Genomic DNA, 24,283 nt, shown 5'->3' on the forward strand with positions numbered 1-24,283 from the left:
CCGGGCAACCAGAAACCCCCCCTGCGTTTGCCTATGTGAAGCTCATTTAAAGTTTGCTGTGGAACATTTGGACAAGCCTGGGAAACACTGGAGAATATAGACAGGTCGGATCAGGTCAAAATTGAAGTCTTTGGTTGCCATAATAAAGGATTCATAATACATGGAGGAGAAATGGCCCTGCGTATCCCCCAAAAAACACCATATGGACAGTGAAGTTTGGAGGTGGGAACATCATAGTGTGGTTACTGGCATACGTCATATACAGGTTGTGTATCCCGTATCCGGGCATCCTGTATCCGAATTATTCCAAAAAAAACGTGTTTTTTTGGAATAATTCAAATTATTTTTTTGTTCCCCCCCCCCCCAACCCTCTTTTAATATTTACCAAGTACTTCGGCATCCATAGCAGGCCTTCAGCATCCTCTCCGGCAGCTCCAGCCAGGAGTGCTTTGCGCGAGTGGGAACTTGCACAAAGCACTCCTGGGACCGCTGGAGACGCCGGAGACGGTGCTGGTGGCCTGCCGTGGACGCCGGAGGACTCCATGGACGCTGAGGGACCATCGGGGACCCACCAGGGGCAGGTAAGTATGGCTAAAAAAAAAATATTCCAAAAACCGGAATATTCCCTTATCCGGAATGCTCGTGGTCCCGAGCATTTCGGATAAGGGATACTCAACCTGTACTGTAAATGAAGGAAACAGAAATAACATAAGATACCCATCACCATTTGATTGTACTTGAGATAAACTGTATTCAAAGGAACCCATTATAAAAAGTGACCTATTATCATTTATTCGCCAACATACTGTTTGTACGTTGACCCCTGATGAAGTCTTTTTAGACAAAACGCGTAGGGTTTCGAATACTGTACGTCATGTGTCTATTCCAACCGTAACAAACAAATGAACAGATTTTGTATAATTTTATGTTTTTAATAAAGGTGGTGGATTTCTCTAGCACTCTCTGTCATTACTATACATACCGATATATCGATGCGATCCACACCTATTTTTGACCTGTTCATAACCCCACTATCCACTACGCATGGAGCTGATTTTATATAGTGTGGCGAGCGCAGTAATCCGCGTCCCCTCGCCGTGCTTTGGGCTCGGTGGCTCGCTGCGCTCGCCACACTATATAAAATCAGCTCCATGCGTAGTGGATAGTGGGGTTATGAACAGGTTAAAAATAGGTGTGGATCGCATCGATATATCGGCCGATATCGCATCCAATATTGTATACAATATCACATCTCATCGCATCTCGGTTTTGCGATGAAATGAGATCTAGTACAAAAAGTATGTGCTGCACATTCTTATTGTACTAGATCTCATCTCATCTCATTGCTTTGCAAAACGTATGCCATACAATCTAGTCTACAATACTTGTACCGTGTATGGGTGAGTATTATTTTGCTGCAAGATTGCCACTTCCAATCTCCTCTGCTACATTTCGTGCAGAAGCTCATTGGAAGGCATCTGGGAAGTACTGATATTTGTTTTTATTGGAGTGTGTATATATATATATATATATATATATATATATATATATATATATATATATATATATATATATATACACACACACATTAAGGTTTTAAGGTCTTTCTGAAAACCATACCTCTAGTGTGTGTGTGTGTGTTATTGGATGTCAGTAACACTGTAGTTTTGCATGTGCTTTTATGTGTTTATTGCTGGGCTGAGCTGGTAGGAAGTTGGTTGTCACGTGGTGTTTATATATTCACAGAGAATGTAAAGGCAGAGAAGTCGTTGCACAGGGACAGAACAGAGGAGACTGGATCAGTCCTTTATGTATCCTCAGCTGTATCCAATGTAAGATGCCTCATTCCTAGACTTTTCAGAACACATTTTGACTATATATCTATCTATCTATCTATCTATCTATCTATCTATCTATCTATCTATCTATCTATATTACAAATCAGTTAATATTTATTTACATGTATGGTTGTGTATACTGTTTTTATATGAGATTTATTGCTTTGTAACTTTGTACTTACATTACCCAGTGATATTGCTTATAATTGGTTTACTTTTTAGGAGGCCTCCAGTGCTCCTTTAACCCTTTGTGTGCCAATATCTCTGTGAGAGATGTTCCAAATATTCAAAAAAAATACCGGCGTCGCTCACATTTGTCATATAAATTCAAGTAAAAAATGTGTGAAATTGGATTCTTTTTCCTATATGCGGTAAACGTTACAGGCCGTTATGATGAATAAAACAGTTTGCTTGCCAATTTTCACACCTATTTTGACAAATTCACTTGGCGCTCAAAGGGTTAACAAACGAAAACCTTGAGGCTGTTGCTGGGGTGACAGCCCCTCTTGGCTGCGAGAATCTTCTAACACCGGTAAAGGTAGACACATGACATTGCCGACATGAGCATTTCATGACTTTTTACTGGCTTGTTCTGACTTCACCATCCACGTCGGCGTAGCGGATGTCAGTGGCGGCAGCACATGTGCAGCTCTTGGTCGGAGTTCGTGCATCTGCAAATTGGAGGATAAAGAGCAGCGGCTGACATTTTCCCTGTGATTTTGCAGCTGATTATAATTAAATGGTATAGTTGTGTGAAGGGTGTGGGACCCCCCTGACCCGGGGGGGGGGGGGGGGGGGGGGGCATGTGCAGTGTTTGCTGTGCTACGAGTTGAAAATCCCTGTATTGGGACAATTATAAAATATACTTGCTCCATGTATCTTTTGTAGAAGACTGATCCATGACCACGGTCAAGGTCGACAGTCCTTAGGTCGATACATGAAAAAGGCTGACTTAAAGCCATGTCAACCTTTTTCACATGTCAACCAAAGGCCTGTCAGATATGCAATAGAGGAGGCGTCTCTCCATGCAGATCTTGAACACGGGATACGGTAATAATGAGACTGTACTACTGAACATAACTGTATATACTGTATACTGAGAATGCTGCAATAGATAACACACTCATTAAATCTTGATATCAATAATACTGAGTAAATATACTGTATTATTAAAGGTGTGTACACACAGTATTAATCTGGATATACTTATAATGGTTATGAGACATACAAACGGCCTCCTAACATAGATACCGCAATACCTCAATACATACAGTACGGCAAAGTAACTGAGGGGCAGATTTATTAAGCTCGGTGAAGTGATAAAGTGTCTGGTTTTTATCACCTGCCATTCAGCTCCTATCTGTGAAGTTACAGGCTTGGTTTGAAAGATAACAGGTGGGAGCTGATTGGATGGTGATAAAAACCAGACACTTTATCACTTCACCGAGCTTAATAAATCTACCCCTCAATTCTGCCTGTATATTATGTAAGTTGAACTGAAGTAACAAATACAGTAAATTGCTACTGTTGAATGTTCAAGCAGTTACAATTAAATTCTTTGAACAGCATCTGGGTACTTTCAGTTAACAATGTCTGGGCAAGGAGCCAAGTAATATTTAAAGGTCCATCCACAAGTGCGATTTTGACCAGCGGGTATGGATAACGATAATGGGGAAAATTGCTCAGTGCTTACACATTGGCCCTTATTCTGATTGACTTGCAAGGCTGCGTAACTCGCCCTCCTCTTCGCACAGTGTAATTACCCACAGGCATGCAAATGGATAATTTGCATAATCATCCATTCACAGCCTTGTGTGCGGTCACAAAATCATTCCATGTAAGATGTAAGACACCTCTTTTGGCCAGGCCAGCGATGATGCGGGAGCGCACATCTGTGCTCACTGCTCATCGCTGCCCCATACACACTGGGTGGCTTTCAACCCTAAAGCTGCACAAATAAGGAAACTGAGCTGCTTTCAGCTCAAAGTCGCCCAGTGTGTACAGGCTTTACACAGACATGTATGCAGGGCCGGCGCCATCACTAGGCAGCATTAGGCATTTGCTTGGGGCGCCGGCAAGTTGAGGGCGGCACCTGGGAGCAGCCACTCCTTCCCTCAGTGGATCCTGGTAAGCGGCGCCGGAATCTCCCCTCCCTCTCTCCCCTGGAACCTGGAGCAGGTCAGCCTCGGGTGAGCGGTGGTGCCAGAGGCGGAGCTACCGTGGCGCCGGCAGAGCTCATGCTCCAGGTGCCAAAGGTTTGCAGGGCGCCGCAAGCAGCACGTGATCCCCGGCGCGTCCCTCTCCGGCCCGTGATCACCAGCGCGGTCCTCCTCCCTGCGATACCCGATGCAGCCTTCTCCTGCCCACGATCCCCGGCGCGTCCCTCTCCTGCCCAGGATCCCCGGCACGTCCCTCTCCTGCCTGCGATCCCTGGCGCGTCCCTCTCCTGCTCAGATGCCAACAGTTTGCAGGGTGCCGCAAGCAGCACGTGATCCCCGGCGCGTCCCTCTCCGGCCTGTGATCACCGGCACGTTCCTCCTCCCTGCGATCACCGGCGCAGCCCTCTCCTGTCTGCGATCCCCAGCACGATCTTCATTTAGAGGGAAGCTTAGCTGCAGCGCGCAGCTCACATCTCCCCTCAGACACGGATTTCTAAACAGAGAGCCGGGTGCGAGGTAGAAACTTGCTGACTGGACGTTCTCCCAGGTACTATTATGTATGGTTCATATATGTCGGGGGGGAGCCGGAGTCGGAGGGGGGCGCCGTAACATGTGTATGCTCCACCACCTTTCCCCTGTGCAGGTGAGCGATGCTGCAAACCCCCCTCCCTCCCTTGAAACATGCAGGATATGGCTGCAGACCTCCTCCCCTCCATGTAGAGATACGACAGCAACCCCCCCCCCCCCTCCCTGGAACAGGTCGGCGGCTGTACTCCATCCCCCGCCTGGGGCGCTGGGTAGGGTTACCAACTCATCCAAGGGCGTAACTACCATAGGTGCAAGGGGTGCAGCTGCTATGGGGCCCAGAGCTGAAGGGGCCCCATCTTTACTGTTTAAGTGATATGTTTTACACACATTTAACACCATCAGTTGCTAAATAGGGGGCCCTTAAAAACTTTTGCTATGGGGCCTACAAATATCTAGTTATGCCTCTGAACTCATCCCTTTAATCCGGGACACATATTAATTACACAGGTTCTGTGGCTGGCTTTCACCTGGTTTTAAACTGCCACACCTCAAGACTCCATTTCACCTGGATTTAAACTGCCACAGAACCTGTGTAATTAATATGTGTCCCAGATTAAAGGGATGAGTTGGTCACCCTAGTGCTGGGGTTCCTTACACCGGCCCTGCGTGTTTGGAAGCCTGAGCAGTAGTTCTCTAAATACTTGGTATAAATATACAGTATCAACAATAATAACTATAACAAATGAATAGATAAAGGAATATTTTTGGATCGCAATAGGAAAATAATAGGGAAAATATTTGTTCCACCTCCTATGACAAAGCAGTAAAAGGAAATTATATAAAATAATTTAAAAAAACACGCACTGGTAGAGCCACAAAGCTTTATTTTATATCACTTTTTCTTTTTATTTGCACACTTTATAAGATTTTTTTAGATATTTCGCTGATGCATTTATACAATTTTAACGAGACTGTTAAAAGTGATGTTTTAGAAATTGTCCTATTTAGTGCGCCACCCACGGGATGCCAACAGTGCCGTGCCATCTTAACGCATGGGCTGACTGGGCAGCTGCCCTAGGTCCACACAATTCTAGGGGCCTACAAGCAGGGGGTTGCTGGTGCCTCTGGAGTTTTTTTTGTGAGGCTAGTAGTGATTGCTCCTGGCTGCTTTCAATGTGAATTACACAAAATCAGAGCTGCGGGGAAACACTAACCACCATCCTGCAGCCAAACAGTTACTTGGCTGTAAGCTAATGCTAATTGTTGGATGGCATAAGAACATACGCTGCTTAGCAAACAGGTCTGAATCAATGTTTGGGTACTACTACTGAACTGTGTCAATGATGCCTTTGACTAGTGACTGCGACTCTGGTATTTTACATGTGTTTGCACCTTATTCTCATCTATATATACAGTTATGTATCTATAGAATTTTAGTAACATGGGACTGCATTGCCATTGCAATGCTATGCTGTAATGTGATTGGCTGCTCAGCTGGTTGCATGCTTACTAAGCCTGCCCTATTGATGACACTGGTTACTCCTGATTGGCTGCCCAGCCATTTATTGTTTGTTTCTAAACACATCCCTGTTTTACATCACACTCTGACTCCTTCCACGTGACTCGTCTGACTGAGCAGGATGTTCATGTGCACTGCACACAGGCTTGTCCCTGGCTATACACCTGAGTAAGTAAGTGTATGCTGACTGAGCCCAGGGGTGCTGACCCTTATGGCGCCCGTTTCAGCTATATATTAGTATTACTCACTTTGTATACAGGCTTTTCATTATTTTCTGTCTTTCTTAGGTTGGCTCACAAAAGCAAAATCTCTCTATTGGACAAAACCATGCTGCACTGCAGGTGGGGCAGATGTAACATGTGCAGAGAGAGTTCGATTTGGGTGGGGTGTGTTCAAACTGAAATCGACAGTACTGTAAATTGTAGTGTCGAAATGAAGGAGCCAGTATTTACCCTGCACAGAAACAAAATAACTCTCTCGCAAATGTAACTCTCTCGGTATCCGGACTGATCATAGACTGACTCTAGGTCGACAGTCATATGGTCAACAGTCAAAAGGTCGACAGACAATACGTTGACAGGGTTTTAAGGTCAGCAGAATAGGTTGACCGGGTCAATAGGTCGACAGCCAAAAGGTCAACATGGTCAAAAGGTTGACATGAAAAAAGGTCGACATGCTTTTTTTTTTTTTACAGAATTTAGAGCCGACATGTGCCGACAGGCGGTATCCCATGCTCTACCATTAACTACGGTGCGGAGGGAGCCTGAAGCATGGCCAGCGCAGCACACTTAGACAGTATCCATGTCGACATAGACATCCAAAAAAAACCATGAAAAACTGATGTTGACCTTTTTCACGTTGACCATTTTTATGTCGACATTTTGACCATGCCGACCCTTTTGCTGTCAACCTTTAAAACCTGTCGACATTTAGACCGTGCCGACCTTCTGACGGTCGACCTTAGGACCCTGTCAACCTTTTAACCCTGTCTACCTTGCGACTGCCGACCATTAGTGGTCTAGACAGAAGACAGATATTTCAGTGTTGCCTGTATTGTATACTGATGACGTGTGTAATGAAGAACGTATGCCTTGTGTTCCCTCTCTGCAGCCTACAGCAGACATGATTGCCTTGGACCCCGCCACATTTCTTCTGTCCATTGTGGTTATTCTATTCTTGGCCTATGTCTTTAGCAGTCAAAAACACAATGACAAAAACATGCCCCCAGGGCCGAAGCCTCTGCCGATCATTGGGAATATGCACACCGTCGACATGTCGAAACCGCATAAAACATTTACAAAGGTAACGCAGCAAGACTATGGGCCTTATTTTGGTTCATTCTTTCTGACAAAATCCTTCTTAGATGGACAAAACCATGTGCACTGCAGGGGGGGCAGATGTAACATGTGCAGAGAGAGTTAGATTTGGGTGAGTACTTTTGTTTCTGTGCAGGGAAAATATTGACTGCTTTATTTTTACACTGCAATATAGATCTCACTTTGAAGTAAAACCCCACCCAAATCTAATTCTCTCTGCACAAGTAACACCTGCCCCACCTGCAGTGCACATGGTTTTGTCCATCTAAGAAGGATTTTGTCAGAAAGAATGAACCAAAATAAGGCCCTGTGTTACGTTGTAGTCTTCAATGTAAACCAATTAACCGTATAATGGCTATGTACTTATAACATTATATACTGCATGCCTGCTGCGCACTCACAAAAAGGGGGTGTGGCTTTGTGGGAATGCTGTGAGACACGCCCCCATTTTTGCCACTATGGGGGCATGTCTGGTGCTCTGTGAACTGCTGATATGCCCCATGTTTCCCTGCTCCCCGCGAATAGAGGCTGTGCGCATGCACATGTGTGCCTCCCCCCATGGGATACTGGTACAGAAATCGGGACAGTTGGAAGGTAGGTGCCTCTGTGAACACTCATCTTTCCTGTTTCCCAAGTTCCAACTTATGATCCCTTTACTGGCAAAATGTAATTTTAATGATTAACTGTTTTTCCTAATTTATTTCTACCATTGTATATTGTCCAATGTATCCACAGCTGTCTAAGACGTATGGCCCAGTATTTACCGTCCAGTTGGGCATGACAAAGATGGTCATCATATGTGGGTACGATGCCATTAAAGATGCTCTTATCAACCACGCGGATGAGTTTTCTGATAGACCGCACGCTCCGGTGCTTGCTAAACTGATAGGGGACAACGGTAACTGTCTTTAGTCTACATATATAATGAGTATAATACAGTTTAAATAACTGTAAGTTAATTTGTTGGATTTGGCAAAATGTGTAGCTATTTGAAACACCAAGTTCTGTGATGGATGGCGGGCTGGTTCTGAGTCAGACGCAGAATGGCTGCATGTGCCTGATGCCACAAAAGTCTGATTTATTATCTTATTCTAATGTCATGATCTGTGTAGCTTCAATTGGGACAACCCACTGATTTTCTGTCCATATTTGATGTTGACATTAGGGTATCAGCCCCCATGCTAGGTGCAATTGATCAACAATCTGAAATAAGCTTACCTTCTCTGTGCGCCTGACTCAGAATTGCACCGGAATTACTTCCACGTGAGCTTGAATAGCACAGGCTTCCATTCTCTGTGCGCCTCACTCAGAATAGCTCAGGACTTCCTTCTCCATATGCCTGACTCAGAATAGCACAGGACTCCCTCTCCGTGCGTCTGACTCAGAATAGCACAGACTTCCATTCTCTGTGCGCCTCACGCAGACTAGCTCAGGACTTCCTTCTCCTTATGCCTGACTCAGACTAGCTCAGGCTTCCCTTCTCCATATGCCTGACTCAGAATAGCACAGACTTCCATTCTCTGTGCGCCTCACTCAGGCTTCCCTTCTCCATATGCCTGACTCAGAATAGCACAGATTTCCATTCTCTGTGCGCCTCACGCAGACTAGCTCAGGACTTCCTTCTCCATATGCCCGACTCAGAATAGCACAGGCTTCCCTTCATATGCCTGACTCAGAATAGCACAGGACTCCCTTCTCAATATGCCTGACTCAGTATAGCACAGGACTCCCTCTCAGAATAGCACAGGCTTCCCTTCATATGCCTGACTCAGAATAGCACAGGACTCCCTTCTCCATATGCCTGACTCAGAGTAGCACAGGCTTCCATTCTCTGTGCGTCTCACTCAGAATAGCACAGGACTCCCGACTCAGAATAGCACAGGCTTCCCTTCATATGCCTGACTCAGAATAGCACAGGACTCCCTTCTCCATATGCCTGACTCAGAGTAGCACAGGCTTCCATTCTCTGTGCGCCTCACTCAGAATAGCTCAGGACTTCCTTCTCCATATGCCTGACTCAGACTAGCACAGGCTTCCCTTCTTAATGTGCCTGACTCAGACTAGCTCAGGCTTCCCTTCTCCATATGCCTGACTCAGAATAGAACAGGCTTCCCAGAATAGCACAGGCATTTAAAGAGAGGAGAGGGCTCCTGTGCAGGCAGTGAGTATACTTTGATTTTATGACTACAGCACATGTGCAGGTCTCCAGGAACATGGCAGCAGCACCTTCTTCCCAGGGACAACTTTATTGTGCATGCTCAAATCACCGGGAAAATGGTTCCCACAGGACTCTAAATAGGTAATAATATGTGTGTGATGTGAGCACCCCTTGTTCAGTGGCGTAGCCACCGTGCGGCAAACCCCGCAGTGGCGGGGAGGCACTGAGTGATGTGGGCGCCAGGGTCTGCATGAGCTATGCCGCATTCGTGGCTGGGAGCCGGGGCCTACTTTTTCTGCATCCCGGCGCTCCTAGCCTCCTCCTAGCTCCTTATAACAAAATGTCCCTCGAAAAATGGCTTCCCCCTTACAGCAGACAGTATTTAGGATGCTAGAGGGGGCAGCAGCGGCCTCCTCTAGCATCCTTCAAAACGATCCGCTGTAAGGGGGTGGCCATTTTTTGAGGGACATTTTGTCACAAGGACTCGGAGCCTGGAGGAGGCTAGGAGTGCAAAGTAGATATGCAGCCCCGACACCCGGCCAGGAACGCGGACAAGTAAGAGAGGGGGGGAGGAGGGACAGATCCAGGTGGGGCTTTGCACACATTGAGTCCATTATAGATACATCTCTGGTGTAAGGGGCCAGTACAAATGTAGAGCTGCTAGATTTATAGAGCCAAGTAGCTTAAAGGCTAATCCAGGTTGTTTGTACCCAAATGTTGAAGGTATTTCAAACTAATTTAGTTTTGTAATTTTCTTGTATCATGTCTGTTTATGAAGATTTAACAAGTTCCTTTGGCAGCTGCTGTTATTCTTCTACCATCCTGCTAGCGCCATCTAAGGGTCTTGTATGGGTACTACAGCAAAGCACAGCGCCGTGACCTGTATCCTTCTCCTCAGGTATTGTCTTTGCTAATGGCGAGAACTGGAAAGTGATGAGACGGTTTACACTTTCCACATTACGAGACTTCGGGATGGGGAAGAAAGGTATAGAGAACAAGATTACTGAGGAGGCCGAATGTCTAACACGGACCTTTAAATCTTACGCAGGTGCGTGGTTATGTGCCATATTGCCATAAGAGAGTAGAGGTGTGCTGGTGACTCACATACAATGTTTAGTTAGGTCAATCAATATGTTGACACCAAAATGTTGACATGAACTAGGTTGACACCAAAAAGGTCAACATGTACTGGGTCGACATTGGTCAAAACATGAATATCTCGACATGAGTTTTTAATTATTTTTTTATACATGCTAAACTAATTGGGGGTCCTCGTGCTGACTGACACAAAACACCTGAAAACCTGCGCGATTATCTCAGATTATAGGCAAACGCAGGGGGGGGGGGGGTTCTGGTTGCCCGTAAACCCCCCTTCCTCTTGGCAAGTGCCTTAAATAATGACAATAGCACTGGTATATAATATGTTCAATAGAGCTGCCACCACATTATGCTGTGTAAGGGACAGAGCAGAGCTGCTGCACATGCCCAGTGTACCAGCTTCACCTACCACATTAAAGGCCCCCAAACATAAGGCCGACTTGTCCTTAGGACAAGTCGGACCCAATTCTCCTGTGAGCTGCCCGGCAGCTCCCCGGGAGGCTCACATACAATTTGGCACTTGATGAGCCAGTTTTTACATGTGATAAATCGCTTGCGATTTATCACATGTAAAACAAATGGGGAGCTCAGCCAATCAGAGAACGGCCTGTCATTTAAAAAGGTATTTTAAAAATCGAATAGCCGCCACTGCACTGCCTGTCCCCGCTGCTGCTATTTTTGATCACATGCCCGGCCAGGTCAGTGTGTGCTGGTGCTCAGGGACCCGCTGCCCGCCGTGCTGCTCCCGGTCAGTCTGCATGCATATGCCTGTCAGGTGGGCAGGCATATGCATAGCATACAGGGAGGTCGGATGATCTTATGTGCTGACCGTCCGACCTCCCTGATCCGATCCGATGTGCAAGGGACCGCGCATCGGATCGGATCAGATGTCACACAACTGCGATTTTGGGCCGATTTCACCCGGTTATCAGCTCAAAGTGCTGAAATCGGATGAAATCGTCCCAAAATCGCATAGTGTATGGGGCCTTTACTGTATGTGTGGATCTGAGCCCTCAAACATCGCAATGGAACAGAGAACAGCTGCCAGGAGGAAGAGACAGGAGCCTTAACATGAAGTGGGAGATTGTGAGCTTAGAAAGTGCAGTACTGGTTCTATAATGTTTGTGTATTTATTTATTATGATATGTTTAACCTTTTCCTGACCACTTATCTTATTTAAATGTTCGAAACAGCCTATTCTATAGATCATCTGTACTGTTAGATATGAATACTGTATTCCATACAGTATCCAGTGTATAAAAAGACCAATATTCAGGGCTGTTACCCTCCCCCAGACTCCTGTACTTACTCCAATGTGCTGCAGAGTGGGAGATTTTTTTATTACATTTGGAAACCCCCCTCTAAAAATCCTGCATTTCCACTGCAGATGCACCTGCGTATCCTTCTCATGGCGGTGGGGAGGTGGATTCCCTGCCCGTTTCCACTTCAGGGAGCGGCGGGCTCCGTCATAACGGGGCTCGCGAGCATCTCGTGAGCATGACCCATTCTGGTGGAGTGCAAAAGGCGGTGATCGGTGATAGAATCACCAGGAGCAGCTCTAATGAGAGCTGGTCCATCTGTATGTCATCCTTAGTATACCAGGATGGTAATTAAGCCATATCCAGCACGGCATGGTATAAGTAGAAATGTCATAGTCAGCATCCCACATTGTGGCAGTAAAAGAGGGATGAAAGTACAGTCTGATGACGGATACCGCTAGACTGTCCAGAAATCATTCACATACTGTGCGGCCTGATTTGCCGGCCAATTTTCAATAGACTGCGCATGTGAGGCCAACTGGGATAAAATCCTTCTACTTATTTTATCGCTGGCCGTTTGCAAGTTGATTGACAGGAAGCCGACGTTTGGGGGTGGTAAATGCCCATTTTCTGGGCGTGTCAGGGAAACGCAGCCTGCCCTGGAGTATTGGGGGAAGCCAAATGACGTCAGCTCTGGTCCCGATCAGCCTGTTTCTATCGCAGCCGTTGAGTAAGTCCCGGGCTACGGACAGATTGCACACACGCGGAATATCATTCGATGGTAAGCGGCTTGCGGATATAATTGCAGATCCTGCTACTTTTTGCAAGCTGCGCTAAGCAAATTGTAGGATTTCACTCTTACTTGATTGCAGGGCTCCAAAAATTGCCAGCCCCAATGATCAAGTCTTCAGTTTGGACACCCACCACCCAAATCTAACTCTCTGCACATGTTACATCTACCCCACCTGCAGTACAGCAAGATCTTATCCGGTTGTTGTTTTTTTCTTGCTTTACTTACATGCAATATATGAATCTGGCCAATAGTTGTGGTGATGTTTGCTAATAAATAAGTGAATGCTATTAACCCTTTCAGTGCCAATGTTGCTGAGAGAGATGTGCAAAATATCAGCTAAAAATGCCAGGGTCACTCACACTTTTTTGGGGGGGCATTATTTAACTAAACTTCAATTCATTGACTTCGGATCATTTGCCGGCAATAACTGAAGTGACTCATATTCCTCGACTACGGCCCTGGCACTTTGTAGCAGAAATTTTGCCCATCTCTCACAACAACGTTGGCACTCAAAGGGTTAAAGAAGTGTGGATTTTTTCCATTGATACTTTCTAAATATTTACATTTAATCATGCCTTATTTCTGTTCCAGGAAAACCCTTTGATAATTTGACCATCATTAACGCTGCTGTAGCCAATATAATTGTGTCCGTGCTGCTCAGCCAGAGATATGAGTACGATGACCCAACCATACTGCAGCTGATGAGTTTGGTTAATGAGAATATCAGACTCCTGGGTAGCCCTAAGGTCAGGGTAAGTTCTTCTTGTATTCAAGGGATTTTGTTTTTATTTCTAGCCTGTTTTCCTATAATAAATACTGTGGGACGGGTTCAGTGTTATGATTCAGGGTGTTAACCCCAAAGCCGTGACCGCTGTTTAGGACAGTCACAATGTGCCCCTACTTTACCTCTGTTGCGTATCCCTAGGGACAACCAGATCCTGCAGTGCTAGGCTTCACCTCTAATAGCCATGTCTGAGGGGGCGAATTAGGTCCGCCCCAACTCTGGTGCAACCAGGTCTTACGTGGTACAAGGATCTGGAAATCCCTTGAGGTATGCAATAGGAGAGCTAACTACCTGCAAAAGGTAATAACTAAATAACAAGCGACCTCGTCACAACCAAATGACCTACGACCTCATTGCAAACAACAAAATACCAGTGACCACATCGCAGACACGAGAATGTGGGCCACACAATCTCAAGGGATAAAGACCCTGCAATACATGAGATAATTACACCACACCAAAATACAATAATAGAAATACACCACATGATACACAGTGAATACACACCACACTAAAGTTATGGTGACAACTCGCAAAACACAGGTAACTCACGGACTGATGCACAAGCAAAATGATGTGGTAAAGGCAAACGACCAGTGGCAGCAGCACAAGATGGCATGCAGCAATAGCTAAACCAGAAGCTATCACTGGTGTCTGCTGTCAGGCCTGGCTTCCTTACAAAGAAGCCCCTGGCCAATCCAAAGAATCCCAGCAAACCTGCCTCCCATCTCCCTAATTAAACAGCTGCTGCTCGTCGCACTAGCAGCGACATCCTCGCTGCTTAGTAACAGACAGGACTAAACACTCGCTGCCCAGCCATCTACGGACAGACACTCAGGCTGCAGAAGTGACGCACCGGGCCTGTTGCCTAGCAACAATCGGACCCCGTGCATCCTCCTGCTACTTGCGGCTGTGGCCACTGGAGACCCATGTCTGCTGCTGCTGGATCCCAGGGACCCGTCGCTGACTGCAGGTATGGGTCCATGGATCCTAACATTAAGACCTGCTCACAGTGGGCCAAATTCATCCCCATCCCCGATGGTCAGGGTTTGTGCATGCGCAATTATGACATTGCCTGTATAGCGTTACCTGGAAGTGCCAGGAGAAGATTCAGAAAGCTGCATCTATTGCCAGGAGAAGATTCAGAAAGCTGCATCTTTTGCCATGAAACACCTGCCAATGAGTAATTAGAAGCCTTACTGTAGAGCATCATTTGTAAGGGGCATTTTTGTGTGTGTCAGTGGCATAACTGTACGCAACATAATATGTATTAGGCATTATTGTGTGTGGTATAAAATGTAATAGGCATTACATTGTGTGGCATAATATGTAATGGGGCATTTGTGCTGTAATATGTAATAAGCATTGTGGTGTGTGGCTTAAAGTGAAATAAACATTACATGTGGTATAAAATGAATTAAGCATTATGGTGCGAGGCATAAAGTTAAATAAGAATTATGGTGTATTGCATAATGTGTAACTGGCATTGCGATTTGAGTGGAATAATATGTAAGGGGCATAAGAAGGAAAATTGACTAGGGGGGGGGGGGGGGTTGCCAATACCATTGTTCTGGGCACCATGTCACCTAGGTACTCCTCTGCAGGGATTGTCTGGTGTCTCAGTTTAGACATCAGAACCTAATCCCTCAGTGTACATTGACTCATCTATTTTTTTTTGTGTGTGTGTTTTGATGCAAATCTTAATGTTAGACTATGGGGTTATTCAGTAAGCCGTGGTAATTACTGTGGGCTAATTGATCCCAAAGGTTATTCAATTAGCCTCAAAGTGAGCCTGGCGGTACTCATCTGAACAGATGTGAAATAAATCCCTAGGGGGCTAACAGATACTGCGACTCTGTTAACGCACTATTTTTTTTCTGTTAATGCTTGGTTGAAAAGGGGGCAATTGAATAGCTTATGCAAAAAAGACCAAGGCTACCACACCTTGATAATGTACACAGGTAATTGAATACCCCCTCCTATATGTGATATTAAAAAGGATGTATATCCTCATTAAACAATTTTCTTTCAAAGCTCTACAATATATTTCCGACTGTGATGGACTGGCTGCCGGGTGTTCACAGAATCATTTTTGAAAATCTTACAAAGTTGCAGACTTTTATACGAGCAACATTTACAAAGCAGAAGAAAGAACTGGATGTGAACGACCAGAGGAATCTGATTGATGCGTTCCTGGCTAAGCAGATGGAGGTACACAGTAAATGACTTTCACCGCAATTACTCATAACCAGTGGCGGATCCAGAGGAGGGGCTGCAGAACAGTTCAAATTAAAATAGGGGAGCCACACCCACTACTATTCCAAACTGACTCACTGGCAGTGGGTGTGGCTCCCCTATTTGAATTTTGTACTGTGCTGCAGCCCCTGTTATGGAGCCACCACTGCCACCACTGTAAAAGCAATGGTGCAATATATTGGCTAAATGCTACTGTACCTATTGATTTATTACTAAAATTATAACAGAATGGGGTTTGGACTCGCCCATGTTCGCTACGATCTGTACCCACGTGCAGTCTTTCGATGATAGACTAGCAAGTTCACTCAACAGCGAAAAATGAAGGGTGGAGGAGTTGCCCTTTGAAATGGTTTTCCAAATCACGGGTTGGACCCAGAATTTAGTTGCAAATGGGGTATTAGTTTAAGGGAGCTTTAGTTTATGTGATTGTAAAAAATTTTTTGCAGTCTCCTAAAGAAAAATGGTACTTGTTTCCTAGCACGGCGCCCATCGCAACCCCATTACCTAATGTTATGCGATGGTATGCAATGCGATAATCGGGTAAATGACCCAGAATGTACAATTAAATATCGCACAGCATCGCATGCCAGCAAATGGCATGCAATGCGATTTTTAATTGTACAACCCTGATGGGTGCTTACAATGTTAAATGCACCCCCATTGTCCACGCCACCCCCACTATCAACGCCAACCCGAAGCATGGCGAGCGCAGCGGTACGCGTCCTCCGACCTTTTCATACCCCCACTTATCACGCAGCGAGCCACAGAGCGAGAAATACATGTTAAGTCATCCGCGTGTGCTCGCCACACTATCTAAAAACAACTCCAAGCCGACGTGGATAGTGGTTTTATGAAAAGGTCGGAGGATGCGTACCGCCGCCCCTCGCGGGCTCGCTACGCTCGCCACACTCCGGGTTGGCGTTGATAGTGGGGGTGGCATTGAAAATGGGGGTGCATTTAACATTGTAAGCACCCATCTGGGTGCTTGTACAATTCAAAATCGCATCGCATGCCGCTATATTGTATGCGATGCGATGAGATGTATAAGATGCAGTAAGATCAAAATCGGGGGCACCGTGCTAGGAAACAAGTACCGAAAAAATATATCATTATAACCAGAAGGCACATAACAGAATCTTTGCACCCTCTTGTGTAGAGTAAATGCACCGTATGATGAAGGTAAGGAGGATTGGTGAGCATACCCTACTTGCACTAATAACTGCAGTGACCAGCTCATCAAGGTTTCTTTAATAACCAGCTGGGTCTTTCAAGGACTGTCCTATCCTCCTTGACCCCAATGGCTACTAGGGATTAATACATAGGAGTACAGTAATGTCCCAATCAGTATATTATAAAAATCACTCTTCATTCATAAAAATAAAGTATTAACCCTTTGAAGTGCCAACATCTCTGTGAGAGATGTGCAAAATATCTGCTAAAAATGCTGTCGTCGCTCACATTTGTTATATAAATTCAAATAAAAAATATTGTGTAAAAAAAAAAAAAAAAAAAAATCAGACCTTTTGTTGTCCGGGGCCCCTACAGACCTTAATCCTTAATTGTGTGTTGAACACCAAACAATGACTGAAACGTTACAGAAAGAAAAAGTTGAATTAAACTAATTTATTTAATATTCTCTTTAGGGGAAACCAGAATCCACTCTGTATTACCACAATGATAATCTGACTGCACTGGTGGGAAATCTCTTTGCTGCTGGGATGGAGACCACCTCCACCACCCTGAGATGGGGCCTCCTGCTCATGATGAAATACCCAGAAGTCCAAAGTGAGACATATACAACAATGAGACAATGCATTTTGACAAACTGTATGACATTATAAGAAGTCACCTTGAGCGGAAGATGAGTATTGAACTCTGATGTTCCCCTCATTTGCTTATATTTAAAAGTTTTGGCTTGAGATAGGATTATACATATTTGTGACAGGGTGTATGGTGTCCACTATTGATCATGTAATCTCTGGCAAAAGAAACATTGACGTTACTGACTTATTATTGTTTAGTTATACTACTGTATATAAAAAAGCATGGATGAGATGCTGTATGCTTATGTAATAGTTATGTTGTTTCCATAATGAAAGATTGTTATTATTATTATTATTTTAACAATTGATTTTTAAAGTGTCACAAAGGGTCTGTGGCATGGAACAATGGGGCAGATGTATTAAGCCTTAACGAGAGATAAATGCAAGGGCTATAAAGAGAGATAAACGTCCAGCCAATCACCTGCTAACTGCCATGTTACAGGCTGTGTTTGAAAAAAGTCAGTAAGGAGCTGATTGGCTGGACGTTTATCTCTCCTTATCACCCTTGCATGAGCCCGGATGCATCGGTGTAGGACTGGTGGAGGGAATGAATGATGGGAGCGAAGGTGATAAAAGCATTTACGATGAAACCAAGGGCACAGGCTTGAAAATATTGTTAAATGATAGGGAAAGGAGAAGTGGAGGAAGACAATGGTGTTTAGTTTTGGATGTTAGGTGTGGGAAAGTTCTAGGACAGCCAAGAGGACAAGGCATATAGATAAATGGAGGTGCGGGAGAGGAGTGAATGGGAGAGGTGTGAGGGGGAATGGAACAGCGTATAAAGGAAAGAGAGCAGGAAGTCAACAATGGACCATTTGTGATCGAAAGGGAAAAGACGGGAGATGGAGTCTTGAGGAGAGGCAAAAAAGTGGTTGGAAACTTAGTAAATGAGTCAGAATAGGATGGTGTAAAGTGCAGAACATACACTAGGTGGGAGTGGTCCAGCATTGAAGACCACAGATGGGTCCAGGAGGAAATGCAAGTGACCATTTGGTTTAGCAGTGAGAGGTTTGTTTGTGATCTTTGGTGGTTCCTGTTGAATAGTCAGATCTAATTCACAATAATATATATATATATATATATATATATATATATATATAATTAGTGTTAAGGAGGAAGTGAGAGGAGCGGAAGATGGTGACCCACTTGTAGGAAGTCCAGGCAAGAAGCTTGGCGTGAAGGGGAAAAGAGAGATTTTGAGTGTTAAGCTGGCCATACATCTACAGATCGAGTGTCAGTTCGGGCTGGTTGTAACAAACACCTGGTAATATCTGAATGACAGTTTTTGGCAGTTTTCCAGGATTTCAAAGCAAATGGTCAACTGTCATTTGCTCTCAACCATTACCAGGATTTTGTTCCAACCAGCCCAATCTGACAATCGATCTGTAGATGTATGGCCACCTTTAGACAGAGGGGCTGGTCCAAGGAAATGTATTTTCAGGATGGTTCACACACTGACATGGTTGATTTATGATGTGAAGGTACCAGAGGAGAGAGACATGTTGAAGATATGTCTCCAGACCTACTGTAGTTGCATTTCCTAAACGTATTATCCACTCCATAACTATGCACAGTGCTGTTTATATACTGTATCAAATGAATCAGCAGAGTCTAATCGACTAAGACAGAAAGGGGGGTATTCAATGTGGGTGCCAGTGAGCTTAAAGTATTCAAGATACCTGCCTCTCCTTCACGTTATAGGAGATTGTACCCTGACCCCCAGTGCTATGTTCAAAACACTGGTGGAGAGATAAAAGACAAGGTGCCATAATATCGGTGATCGAGTTAGTTAAGGTACGAGATTTAAACCAGCAATTCTATAAATAAATGACTTTTAATTGAAATGCTTCTTTTCTGATAGAGAAAGTGCAAACTGAAATAGAGAAAGTGATTGGATCGGCTCAGCCTCAGATAGACCACAGGAAGCAGTTGCCGTACACCGACGCCGTTGTTCATGAAATCCAGCGGTTTGGTGATATCGTCCCTGGTAACGTCCCACATGCAACTTCTCAAGATGTCACATTCAGAGGGTATTACATTCCAAAGGTGAGTGGACAAGTCCAGGGCTTTGTGAAGGAAGCACAGCATCTAGAGCAGGCATGCCTAAACTGTGGCCCTCCAGCTGTTGTGAAACTACACATCCCAGCATGCCTTGCCATAGTTTTAGCATTCCCTAATAGCAAACCTGTGGCAAGGCATGATGGGACTTGTAGTGTCACAACAGCTGGAGGGCCATAGTTTGGACATGCCTGATCTAGAGGGATTAGTAAATTGCTGTCCAATCCTCTCACAAGTCTCCCTTTCAATGCTGTAAAGATCTATAGGCATAACCTTCAGGACTTCTGTGAGATTTTGGGGTGTCCCCACTGAACCCAGGCAGGGCAGGTCATCCTCCATTATCCCGCCACCTTCCTGGCTAATTGTGTCATAATGGCATGTGGGTGTAAGAATATCAATGAGCTGGTTTCAAAAACACATCAACTTGACCACAGGTTCTCAAAGTCATTCCTCAGGACCCCACACAGTGCATGTTTTCCAGGTTTCCTCACAGAATTAAGTGAAATAATTAGCTCCACCTGTGGATCTTATAAAATGTGTCAGGAGGGGGGGGGGCTGTTGCATTAGCATACCCAACACTGGTGGGTGCGCCCTAAAAAAATGCTGGGCTGCCCCATAAGAATGCAGACTGCTCGGGGCGGGCGGCTGACGTCGCATGACATCGGCGCTCGCCTCGAATTTGCCCATGTCCGTGGCAAATGTAAAGACATTTGGCGACCATCGAATAATTATTCGCCCGTACGGCTGGATGCGAATGGACGTGTAAGCGTATAGATCCATTCGCATTAAGCCGCGGACATTCTCTCCCCAGTGGGAGGCGTTTACTTGTTCGCTAGGCTGCGAGTGAAAGCAGCCTAACAAACAGGTCTGAATTAGGCCCCAAAAATAGGGTGGATGGTAGGGTGGGTAGTATGGCCTAATATTTGCATTTCCTTGCTGTTGCCTCTGACATACGTAGTTCTTGATGAATAATAACATTCGTTATTTGGTGTTTTATTGTTTATTAAACCGCCATCCTCCCGCTCTGACTGCTGTGCCGCCGTGTTTCATATGAACTACATTCTTTTAACCGCCGGGTCTACAGTATGTCCCACTTCACTCAGCCGGCCTTTGGCCAATATGGGTTACCAAGTCTGCACATATCTCGGGGTAATCTTAATTGAGCTTCTTAAAATTAGTTAAAAGAGGTGATGTTCCCCACAGCAACCAATCAGATCCATTGTTTTTTTTTAGGATGCAATGTAGATATGATAAACAGGATATGATTGGTTGCTATGGGCAAAACTAACCCTTAAAATTTTTAGCTTTATTAAATATACCTCCTCTAGAAAAATATCTTCATTTTTAAAACGGCATTTCTGTTACCTCCTCAGGGGACCATAGTGATGCCATTGTTGACTTCAGTTCTAAAAAGTGCTGCCTACTTTGAGAAACCAGAGGAATTTTACCCCGAACATTTTCTCACCCCGGAGGGACAGTTCAAGAAGAATGAAGCCTTCATACCGTTCTCAATGGGTAAAATAAGTTCTAATCAGATTTTGTTGATACGAGATTCATTGATTGGCAGAGTTTGGGTTCTGGAGACCAAAATACATGCAAACATTACATGACTTTGTTCTTGGTCAGCAATAAAAACAGAACTTTGGGTATAAGTATTTGCAGACAGACTGCCCTGTTCTAACTAACAGGAGACCTTAGATCTTCAACATTCAAAGCTTCTAGTAGTCCTAGGCAGATACGGTTACCCATTTCAAGACTATGAAGGTCTATATACATTAGATTGGGTGTGGTATAGGGGTCCGACAGGCGGGATTCCGACAGTCATTAGTCCAATGTCGGGATCCCAACTGTCCGGACTCAGACAGCATGGTAAGCACAACTAATCCCCTCGCTGCGCTCGCCACCTATTCTATTCTTCCTCTCGTGGGGGTCATGGACCCCCACGAGGGAAAATAGCAGGTGGCCATTGGGAACCCGGCTGTCGGTATTTTGACAGTTGGGATCCCGACGTCGGGTAAATGTCTGTCGGGACCCCGTCCGGCACCCATTAGATTATTATTATTATTATTATTATTATTTTATTTATAAGGCGCCACAAGTGTTTCGCAGCGCCGTACAATGGAACAGTACAGGGAGACAAAACTTGGCATAACATTGAATAAATAACAAAAATAGAGTACAAATAAAGAGCGCCACAGTTCCATACACATTACATATAAGTAGTGAGGACTCAATCAACATACTATAAAAGAGGCTTGTGGCCAATGATGGAGATGAGTATGCAAACGAAGATGGTGGTCACTGAGTGTTTGAGTATAGGAGAGCTGTGAGTGAAATGTGAAGAGAAGAGGGCTTTAACAACAGGAGGGAAGAGGGCCCTGCCCTGAGGAACTTACAATCTAGTAGGAAGGGGAGACAGACAGATTACAAGAGGTGCAAGCAAGTGGGTGGTGGTTAGATAGCAGGATGTAAGCAGGCAGGGGGTCGGAGAACCAGCTTTAGGACTAGTTTATGCAGTGGAATGGTATGCTTTGATGAATAGGTGAGTTTTCAGTGCCCGTTTGAAGCTTTGCAAGGTCGGGGAGAGTCTAATGGAGCGAGGTAGTGCGTTCCAGTGAAGGGGTGCAGCACGGGCAAAGTCCTGTACTCTAGCATGGGAAGCAGTGATCAGGGTGGAGGAGAGACGACAGTCGTCAGCTGACCGTAGAGGGCGGGAGGGTGTATGAATGGAGATGAGGTTAGAGATATATGGAGCAATGGAATTAGAGATGGCCCTGTAAGTGAGTGTGAGGTGTTTAAAGCGGATTCTGTAGGGGAATGGAAGCCAGTGCAGATTTTGTTGAAGGGGAGTGGCAGAAGTAGAGCGGCAGGAGAGGAAGATAAGCCTGGCTGCAGCGTTGAGTACAGATTGGAGACGAGCCAGTTGGGATCGAGCGAGGCCGGTGAGGAGAACATTGCAGTAGTCGAGCCATTAGATTGACCACTTAAGGTCTACGGGGCTTAGGTTGACACATGAAAGAGGGCAACACAGTTAAGGTTGACTGAAGATCAACACAACCATTAGGTCAACAATGGGAAGGTTAACAGTGAAAAGGGGGGCGACATGAGTTTTTCACTTTTTTTCCCCAAAACACTCGGTATTTCATACCCTACCATTCACAAGAGTGTGGAGAGAGAAGAGAATACTGCCTGAAACATGGTGAACGATGCGGTACACTGATACGTTGACCATGTCGAGTTACGTTGAAATCCGGGACAAAAAAATGCGTGAAAAACAGATTATTTAATTTGATTTTTACATTTCTTCAACCATAACATTTAGGTACAATTACTATTTCTTCTTGTTTGTCGCAGGTAAAAGAAGCTGCGCCGGGGAGAACCTGGCTAAGATGGAGCTGTTCCTGTTCTTCACATCGCTGCTGCAGAACTTCACCTTCCAGGCACCTCCTGGGGCTACATTGGACCTCACGTCTGCCATGGGTGGTACAAATGCTCCACAGCCTTACCATATGTGCGCTATTCCCCGCAGCTAGAACATGCTTTCAGACCAGAGGGGGCGCACAAACCTACGCCGCCCCACATCGCCACTTACCGCATCCATAATAATCACATACTGTATGCACTAACATATGCGATTATTAACGCAAAGAACAACTTGTGCGATAAGCTCTGTCCTTTGCGATGTGGCTCCGGTGCTGGACTTCCGGATGTGTGGCGGCGCTGGGCACAGGGCATGCTGGGAGAGATCAGTGGTGTATCTCTCACACAGCACTGCAGAGAGAAGGCTATAGGCTTCTATAGGGTATTCCCTACACAGCAGTGCCCTGGCAAAAGGGGCTTTAGGGCAGACAAAAATGCGGCAAAAAAACAAAAACAGGGATTTTACCGCATAATAACTGTAGTGCATCCCGCCCGTTACTGTAACTTCATCTCTTCATTGTCTACATTCACAGCTTCTAAATAAACTGTAATAAACAGTATCTAACTGTAACATTTTATAAAGGGAATATGAATTATATGACACTCATGTTGCAGATACTAGTGATGAATTTCAAATTCTTTTTTTTTTCCCAGTGATGACTAAAGAATAATAACTGCATGATGTCATTGACCGATTGCTCCAAATATGCAAATTATATGATTATTATGTTATCGATGCGAGAACCCTTGTTTATTTTACTTGGACTTTATACAGGAAAACACAAATAGGGGCAAAAAGAGACAAATTTAATAAAATAAAATAAAAAAATTTTTTTAAAGAAAATATTTGACCTCCAGCTTGTTTATCGACCAGTCGAATCCGCTGCCAAAATTTTCCAGCAGGGGGGGCGCATTTTTTCGGTACTTATGTATTATCTGGGCTGCCGATTTTTTGATTGAATGCCTTAATTTAAGGCATACAATCAGATGCGATGCGATATCACATCGCATCGCATACGACCATATCGCATGCGATGCGATGACCCGATTTTTCCATAGGATTCAATGTTAAAATGGACTGAGTCCATTTTAACATGGAATTCAATGGGAAAAAGGGGTCCTTTTCTTACCCCTACTATCCAAGTGGGCATGGAGTTGGATATAAACCTGTGGCGAGCATAGCGAGCCCCGCGAGGAGACGGTATTCTGTGTCCCCTCGCGGGGCTCGCTACGCTCGCCACGCTTCGGGCTCGGTGGCTCGCTACGCTCGCCAC

General features: G+C 45.0%; 1 protein-coding gene across 3 annotated transcripts; it reads left to right on the forward strand.

Annotated features, from left to right (window-relative positions):
• The first annotated feature begins 1,736 nt into the window (after positions 1–1,736).
• LOC146064816 (cytochrome P450 2K1-like) lies at positions 1,737–23,805 on the forward strand. 3 transcript variants are annotated; one of them, XM_083178713.1, is made up of 10 exons: positions 1,737–1,832; positions 7,155–7,346; positions 8,096–8,258; positions 10,417–10,566; positions 13,260–13,420; positions 15,487–15,663; positions 17,352–17,493; positions 19,393–19,577; positions 20,963–21,104; positions 22,944–23,805. In XM_083178713.1, the coding sequence occupies exons 2-10, from the start codon at positions 7,167–7,169 to the stop codon at positions 23,120–23,122; spliced, it is 1,479 nt and encodes a 492-aa protein (XP_083034839.1). In that variant the 5' UTR covers positions 1,737–1,832; positions 7,155–7,166; the 3' UTR covers positions 23,123–23,805. The 3 variants fall into 3 exon arrangements, with proteins under 3 accessions (XP_083034839.1, XP_083034837.1, XP_083034838.1); XM_083178711.1 differs by lacking the exon at positions 1,737–1,832 and adding an exon at positions 6,123–6,216; XM_083178712.1 differs by lacking the exon at positions 1,737–1,832 and adding an exon at positions 6,138–6,212.
• The last annotated feature ends 478 nt before the right edge of the window (positions 23,806–24,283 follow it).

The sequence above is a fragment of the Crinia signifera genome, chromosome 3 (assembly GCF_055691185.1).
Source record: "Crinia signifera chromosome 3, ASM5569118v1, whole genome shotgun sequence".
NCBI classification, from domain to species: Eukaryota; Metazoa; Chordata; class Amphibia; order Anura; family Myobatrachidae; genus Crinia; species Crinia signifera.

Bases quoted from the DNA above. Each gene is read 5' to 3' on its own strand.
- LOC146064816 (XM_083178713.1), top strand. From the start codon at position 7,167: ATGATTGCCTTGGACCCCGCCACATTTCTTCTGTCCATTGTGGTTATT. The intron at 10,567-13,259 runs GTGCGTGGTTAT...TTTCTGTTCCAG, and splicing joins GACCTTTAAATCTTACGCAG to GAAAACCCTTTGATAATTTG. The intron at 19,578-20,962 runs GTGAGTGGACAA...TTACCTCCTCAG, and splicing joins GAGGGTATTACATTCCAAAG to GGGACCATAGTGATGCCATT.